The 8,475-nt window shown below is 42.0% G+C and overlaps 1 protein-coding gene across 1 annotated transcript; it reads left to right on the forward strand.

The window, feature by feature from the left end:
* The first annotated feature begins 5,237 nt into the window (after positions 1 to 5,237).
* On the forward strand, positions 5,238 to 7,902 carry LOC103696872 (aspartyl protease family protein At5g10770-like). Its single transcript, XM_008778596.5, has 2 exons — positions 5,238 to 5,616; positions 6,461 to 7,902. The coding sequence occupies exons 1-2, from the start codon at positions 5,457 to 5,459 to the stop codon at positions 7,690 to 7,692; spliced, it is 1,392 nt and encodes a 463-aa protein (XP_008776818.2). The 5' UTR covers positions 5,238 to 5,456; the 3' UTR covers positions 7,693 to 7,902.
* Positions 7,903 to 8,475: the final 573 nt, after the last annotated feature.

The raw sequence follows: 8,475 nt of genomic DNA on the forward strand, positions 1-8,475 counted from the left end.
CAGCTCCTTACACATCAGGCTCGAAGAGTTATGCGAGGCATAAAGATAAATTCGTAAATTTCTTTGAAACTCTTCTACCATATATCACGTAACATGGATGATATATAGCTTGCCAATATACCTTTTGTTGTAGATGGAAGAGCATGGGATGGAGCTCAGTAAGGTAGAGTTCTACAGAATGACTCACACCCACCGAGATGACAGCTTTGTTCGAAAGGAGTTGAGAGATATAGTTGTATGTATTCATCATTGATTTTCTATTAGTTTCATTTTTTTCAAACATTAATATGTGACAGCTCTTTTTTTTTGAGAGATATAGGATAGGGCTACATCTCTTATTTTAAAGCGTGTCGGAGAGTGATCATCATTCGGCGAGACCAGTCGCATTGAAGCTCAGGTGTTCGTCAAATTGATAGGCCCGAAGCATAATGGTCGAGTGAGAGCTTATAACATTGGAGTTGCCCCCACTCAGTTGTCTGCAGTGAGCAAATATACCCAAGATGCTAGACAAAATAGTAACATTATAGAGGTATGTAGTCTGATGGCAGCGATGAAGGAGATGAGACAGAGCCATCATACAGAGATGGAGGAAGTGAGGAAGAGTTATCATACAGATATAGAGGAGTTGAGGTAGAGCCATCAAACAGAGATACATTCTTTGAGGGCTCAGCTTGACTAGATTACATCCATGTTGCGTAGATTTACCCCTCCTTAGGTAAATAACTACATCTATTTGAATATTTTACATAATTATAATATATTTTTGTATGAATTTAATGTTTTTCGATTTCTTAACATGTAAAGTTTCTATCTTTTCTTTGTAGGTTCCTGATACTTCATCTACTTATAGAGATGATGATGATGATGATGCCATCGACCCCTAATAGCTCATAGACTATTTATTTAAGAATTTTATATGCATATTTTTTTATGTTTTTCCCAGCGCATTGTAAATATAAATTGATAGGTAAATATAATCATATTTGACAATATGAATATTTCAAATGATTCATTTGATTGTGACGTGTTATTATATGACTTTTGCTGTGTATGTATTTGGTAAATATATATAGAGTTTTTAATTTTTTTAAAATATTTTTTTTAAAAATTAACTCTTACAATGCTTGCGTCGTTATAAAACGTATTGCCGATGCTAATAAGCATCGCTAATTACCGACAGATAAAAGCGTCCGTAATGCACAATGCTAATAAGTGTCGGTAATGCGTGACACTAATAAGCGTCGGCACTTAGCGATGCTTATAAGTGTCGACAATTACCGATGCTTTCAAAATGAGTCGGCAAGAGAAATTTCGACTCTTACATTGCCACCGCTTTTGCAGTGCTTTAGAAAGCGTCGGCAATAAAAATACCGATGCTTATAAGTGTCAATATATTCTTAAAAAAGCATCCGCAATGCTTGATTTTTTTTGTGGTGGAATAATGTGATTTTAGTTTTGAAATTGGCCGGTAGCACTTTATTAAGACCCTTAAAAAAATTTAGTATGTTCACCATTATGCTTAACTATTTTTGGGAATGCATGGATTGCGCCTTACGCCTGGGTGGGCCCGAATGCCAGTAAAAGGGTGATGGTATGTATTGATTGTCGTGCGTGTGTTATGCGTCATCTCTTAATTTATGTATCTTTTCCTTTATTATGAGAGAGATTATTAGGCATTGTGCCCTTACAAGATCAATTTTTTATACATTGCTGGCAGGCCAATATAATATATACTAGAGGAATTAAATTTGTTTTATCTACTTTTATTTTAAATAAATCTTATTGTTTAATTAGGCCTGTCTAATAATTGAATTGATTATTGTAGAAGAATGGCTTCTTCTCCCGAACTCATGCTTACATGTCATTTAGAAACTTGTACAACACATAGTAGGTTTTATAATAATAAAACTTATACAATTCCTTTAGGTTGGACAATGGGCAGAAGGATCTTCATGCTTTGTTTTTGAAGGCCGTGAGAGTGTTCGGTTGCTGTAAGTATGTTTTGAACTCTATATACATTAAAACGGAGTGTTTGGTGACCCAAATAGGATCACCACGATGATCTAAAATCATTGTGATCTTTATCTTGAGATAATCCAATCCTCGGTGATCTAAGTTCACCATGCTTGGCATGTTCCTAGAGTATCCACGAGTAACTTAATTGTTATGCCATGAGAATCCAAGATCACTTGTTATATAATACGAAAAATATTCTTGATATATGCCACAAGGATTTTTTATGTATTCTCAGTTCTCATGAATAAAAAATATAAGCAAATATACTGATTTTTATAGTGCTTGTATTCAAATAAATAAAGCAGTCAAGCAAATCACCACTTTGTGATGCAAAGTCATCATCACCTCGTCAAAGATAATGGTTTTATTGCTAAAACAGGAAAGAGAATGATAAGCGTTTTAACTTTTTTTTCCCTTAATTTCTAGATGAACTTGTATCATAGATTTAACCATATATTCTGTTGCTGGTATTTTCACAAAATGGAGAGCAAATATGTTAGGATAAATCAAAAATAATGTGCAGATGGAAGCCAAAAAATTTTCTTATTAGTTATTCCATGTAAATTCACAGCATATTTCTCCTTTAAGTACACAGGTTTCTAGTTATTCGATTGTCAGTAGAAGAATGGGAAAGAAAATCCCAGCCAAAAAAGGAATGGAAGATAATACATTTCACATTGGGCAGAAGAAAAATATTTTGATTGCTTTATATATTATAAAGAGACATGACATATGCGTAGACCGAACTAAGGCACCATTGTTCATCCATTTCCTTAGAAGCTATTCTCTATCGTATCTGGGGGAGGAGGGAGTTTATGGGAATTGGTGAGGTCACATGGGAAATCAGCCACCTAAAGCTGATACTCTTTGGTATTAGCGGCCCTTTTAGCCAACCAGTTTGGTATTAGGGGACACCACTCCAAAAAATTTGTGCACAAAAAATTTTGATCAAATATCTCAAGAAATAAACAGATCTCCTTGACGGAGCTATGGAAGAAAAAAAAACTATGGTACGGGACGAAAGAAAACATGATTTGCTGCATGGATATTAACTTTCAGGAAGGCAAGAGAATTCAATCAAACATAAGAAATCAAAAGAGCAAAATCCCAAGAAATCAAAAAATAAAGAAATTAATGCCTCACAAAATCAAGAAATCACTGTGGGCAAAAAAAAAGAAGGAAATGAAGAATACAAGATGGGAACACAAATCCCTCCTGGGCACTTCCTCGGGGATGCTCTTTCTTGGGTGGCTCTTTTCCGAACAGTACTTTCTTAAAATCTCTCACGTGCAATGCATGTAGATATAGCCAATACTCAACTATTGGATCGAGAAGCAAAATGATCCTAAAATTTTATCCCAAGATTACTACTTGGGGGTGCTCTTGGATTCCTATACTCAAGGAAGGGTTTTCCAGCACCGAGTTGGGCAGTGATTTATAAATTGTGAATGATTTGGGATCACTGCCACGTAGAATCACTATAGTGTAATCAAATATGGTGATCTCATCACGTTCATTTAGATCAGCCTTGATCTTGGGTGGATCACCCCATGCCAAACATCTCGTAAGGTACGGGCAACATCAAAGTTAATTATTTGAAATCCTGAGATTTCTATGGCCATATATGCTTCTCAATTTTTTATTTTTTTTTCTCTTTTCAAGATTTTGACTAAACCACATATAGCAAGGCTGTCGAAATTTCCATATGTCTAGACTCTATGCAAATAGCATCTATTAGCCTATGGAAGTCTTCTTCAAATCGAGGTATTTGCCTATTGCCGTAGCGAATACTAGATGGCTGATCGACGATGGATGGAGGATTGACGTGGTGGAGGACCCGAGGATGGATGCACTCCCCTTGCGACTTTAGCCTACTACGATCAGTGCTGAGGCGGCAGACGGACTTTGGGTGTGTGTGACTCTTAAGGCCTAGGGAAGCGAAGTGGGATGGTGTCAGACTTGGCCAGTTGTTTGGTAAGCACTTAGCTGAGTAGGTTCGTTCGCTCCTAGTTCCAAGATGTTGGACATATTCTGCCGCTGTGCGGGCCATACCTTGCGGGGTCCCTGAGCAGCACAGGGAGGGTCACTGTCAGCATGTCCCTGCCGCCTGCCAACGGCGATGGCTTGGTTAGTAGGTGGGTTATACCCGAGGGTCCAAGATCTGGAGGCCTGGATGTCAAGATATGGAGCACTTCATGCAGAGCCAATGTTAGGATAGTAGATGTTTTTCGGGTCCTCCCGCGGGAACATGAGCCGAGCTTGGAATGCGATTGGATTTGGAGGTCTGGCCTCCACCAGAGGGTTGCTTTATTTTTCTGGAAGGTGTCCTGGGAGCGCCTGCCAACGAGCTCGATGCTGAACAGACGAGGATTGAGTATTCCCTTTAGTGTTCGGAGTGCCGGGTGGACGAGACGGTGGATCGTGTGCTGTTCCAGTGCATGTGGGCAACTGGGTCTTAGAGACTTGCTGCGGTCTCGCAGGATGCTTAGAGTTGGAGGGATTCTTTTCTGCAGGCTATTTGCCGGTGGTCCGATAGCCCTCAAATGTGCCGGGTGGCCATAGGAGTGACCTGCACAACTTACCAGATTGAATGGCAAGGAACGCTCGAATATTTGTTGAGCACAATCTATCCTCGAGGTTTATGGCAGAGCGCGCTTGGGCTCTAGCTACTGAATCATTCATGTAAGCTTAGAACATGGATCTTTGATAGCTCGGGACACCTGGGGACCCCATACAGCTCAGGCAATACCTCATATAGTGTTTTTCACCTGGGAGCCCCCACTCCCGAGATCTCGCAAGGTTAACTTTGACGATTCCGTTTTGGACAGAGGCAGGAGGGGAGGAGTTGCCCGGGGCACTTCGTAACTTGTTTGCTGATTCTATTGAGTGTATCCGTATTCGTAATGTATGAAATACCCGCTTTAGCGTGAAAAAAACAAAAAAAAAAAGTCAATTCCTATTCATCATGCTCAAAGATAGAAGAGTTAGTTCTTTTTCTATTCAGCAAATTGCTCACTGTTAAAGTTGTCTGAATTGAGAAAAAGTTTCCATTCAAAGCTAGGATTTCTGCAAGGATTGGTGACCGAATCCATTATATAATACGGTAATAACTTATCCTCCCCAAAGGATCATTATATTTGACTTGCAGTTGACGCCACTGATTTCGTACGTCAGCTACTCGTCCAACTAGTGCGTTCCAGGACGTAAAACTTCTCCTTTCCACCATTTTGTGGAGCCAAAGTGGCCAGCCCTGTTTCTGTTCTCCAGTGCGGACGTGTACAGAAGCATCTAAAACGAAAGACCTGTGTGGCCGTAGGAGAGACTACCTCAAATCTCCTAATGCGTTAATTAACGCGCAAAGGGGGGCATCTGTGTCTATATAAATCAGTCCTATCCTTCCTTCCAAGTGCGCAGCAAATTTAGAGAGGATAAACTCTGTCATGGCTCTTCTCCACTCCTCACTGTGCTCTTGTTGTGCCTTTTTTCTTCTGGCTTTTACTTTTCTCCAGGCTCCGCGAGTCCATGGAAGGGAGACGGAAAGCCGATACGTGGTTGGTGTTCGCTCTTTGCTGCCGAGCTCAGTTTGCTCCTCACCGAGAGGTTGGTGTAAACTATATCTAATCATTTACACTTGGCTTTCCTTGTTAAAGAGAGAGATTGGGTAGAACATTCTTCCCAAAAAGACTGGGGAGAATATACTAATGTATCGTTTATGCATGACAAAGATATTAGGGTGGCATGTACTTGGTGCCCTGATGGTGAATTCTGGCCGACCTTTGAAAATTCCTCAAAAGTTTTAGTTGAAAATTCAGTTCTGCCACCTCCTTCGGAAAACATAATAAATAAAGAGGTTGCATATTCTTTTAGCTCAAATTAAGCACTTTATACATAATTTTCAGGTTACGCACACTAATACACATTTTGTGTTTCAAAACTTCTCAAAAGGGTTCCTCGACAAAGAATTGATGTTCTGAAATACTTAGATAAAAGACGGAAAGGACATGCCAGTTTCACTGGTCTTGATGCCTAATTTGCTTTCTTCGGAATGGGAGGGTATATATAAGAGATTGTGTGGTTCCTGGTCAACCAAGTCAAAGCCACTCAGTCCCATTTTTCAGAATGCATATAGTATATGTAAATGTGTACAGAGATCTTCATTTCTTAGATGATGTAGGGATATGGAAAGCTTTTATAGGCCATATGCCAGAAAGGTAAGCAACAAATTAAACATATTCTTCAAATTATCTTTTTAGCCAAATGGATAACTTACATTAATTACTCAGTAAATTCACCAAAAGATACACAAAAAAATATAAACTATACGCAAGGATAGGCGACCGGCGGTTCTTCATGAAAATTTCAGTGCATATTGGGGGGTTGGGTGGCTCCTTTAGCCTATGACATTGTCTCTTTGCTAAATCTATTGACAATTATAATTCCACAGATTCAAACCCGTCCATTATGAAAGTAGTCCACCGGCACGGCCCATGCTCGCCGCTGACCCCCGGCCGGAAGCCAGCCGACGTCAAACTCCTCAACCAGGACCAAGCTCGAGTCAACTGGCTCCAACGCCAGATCTCCATCGCCTCCAACGGCACTCGTGGCTCGCTCGCCGCAACTATCCCCGCCAACTCCGGCGGCTCGATCGGGACCGGCAATTACGTTGTCAGCGTCGGTTTCGGCACCCCTAAGAAGGACTTCACGGTGATCTTCGACACCGGCAGCGACATCACATGGATCCAGTGCAAGCCATGCAGTGATAGTAACTGCTACTCCCAACAGGAGCCACTCTTCGACCCATCTCAATCCTCCACCTATTGCAACATCTCCTGCAGCTCCCCCAATTGCATGAAGCTCGACTCTCCCGGCTGCTCGGCCGGCAGGTGCCGCTACGAAATCGAATACGGCGATAACTCCCAGTCGATGGGCTTCTTCGGCAGCGACACCCTCACACTGACGCCCTCCGACGTGTTGCCGAATTTCTTGTTCGGCTGCGGCGATCAGAGCAAGGGGCTCTTCGGTATGGCTGCCGGTCTGCTCGGTCTAGGGCGTAGACCAGTATCGCTAGTATCGCAGTCGTCGCCAAAGTATGGCGATGTCTTCTCTTACTGCATTCCATCTACATCGAGCTCGCCGGGCTATCTGACACTAGGCAGTGGTCCACTGTCGAACGTCCAGTTCACGCCGTTGCGGACATTCTCCAAGTTGCCTTCATTCTACTTCCTTGATCTCGTGGCAATCAAAGTCGGCGGTAAGCAGCTTCCAATATCTTCGAAGGTGTTCTCTACTGCCGGGACGGTGCTTGATTCCGGCACGGTGATCAGCAGATTGCCTCCATCGGCCTACGCCGCCCTTCGGTTGGCGTTCCGTAAGCAGATGACCAGGTACAAGATGGCGCCGCGTCTGTCGATCCTGGACACATGCTATGATTTCACCGGCTATGACACGGTGACGGTGCCGACGGTGGCGCTGGTGTTTGGAGGCGGGACTACCCTTAACGTCGACTTCTCCGGCATACTGTACGTGCCCAGCGTGTCGCAGGCGTGCCTGGCGTTCGCCCCCAATGGCGATCCGAGAGACTTTGGCATCATCGGCAACGCGCAGCAGAAGCGGTTTAATGTGGTTTATGACATTCCAAATATGAGAATTGGGTTTGGCGCCAATGCTTGTAGTTAATTGGTCGAACACAATGGTTGGGAGCATGATAGATAAACTGATTGATCAAGCAAGCTGGAGAGAAGAAAAAGAAATTAAGAGTTCATGGTAAGAAAACAGAACAAAAAGAGAACCAGCCTAGTGTAGGACGAAATGGTGCCTCTACTTAATTATTCAAGAAAAAAATAGCATGATTATAGTCGTGCTAATTTATCTTTGTCATGATAAAAACTGGATCTTGATTTGAGCTCGTCCTCATTTGGTTTCGATGTTTTGGCTGTTCTATGCGTCTAGTCATCGGAGCAAATGAAGTTAGGTGCAGCATCATTATCAAAGAAAGAGCATCATGGAAGGGTTTTTAAAATAATCACTTCGTGAAAACACTTGCACATGACAAAGGGTCTACAAGTTCATAGAAATTAACTCCATGTCAAAATTTGACTTGGTAAACAAAACTTTTATAGTTATATGATTCATGCAAAAAGACATGGCATTTTTTTTGCTAAAAAAAGACATGGCATATGGTTGGGAAGAACCGTTCTAGAATAGGTTGATACGCAAGTGTTGAGTATGCCTTGAGGTTACAAGTCCTCAAAGAGAGCCACCGTTCGTTAGCCCATTCCTCGACGTAGTCCAACATTTCATGCAACTCCGGCGACTGCTCATTAGCCCGCGATGAATACTACTACAACTCATCCAGTTGTCTCTACGAGGTCTAGTACGGCGACGGATCCATCTCCAAAGGCTTCTCTACTCAGGAGACCCTCATGTTAATGCCTTCCGACATAGTAACAGATTTCCGGT

The sequence above is a fragment of the Phoenix dactylifera genome, chromosome 2 (genome assembly GCF_051530095.1).
Source record: "Phoenix dactylifera cultivar Ajwa chromosome 2, Ajwa_hap1_PhDact_Kaust_v1.1, whole genome shotgun sequence".
Lineage (NCBI taxonomy): Eukaryota > Viridiplantae > Streptophyta > Magnoliopsida > Arecales > Arecaceae > Phoenix > Phoenix dactylifera.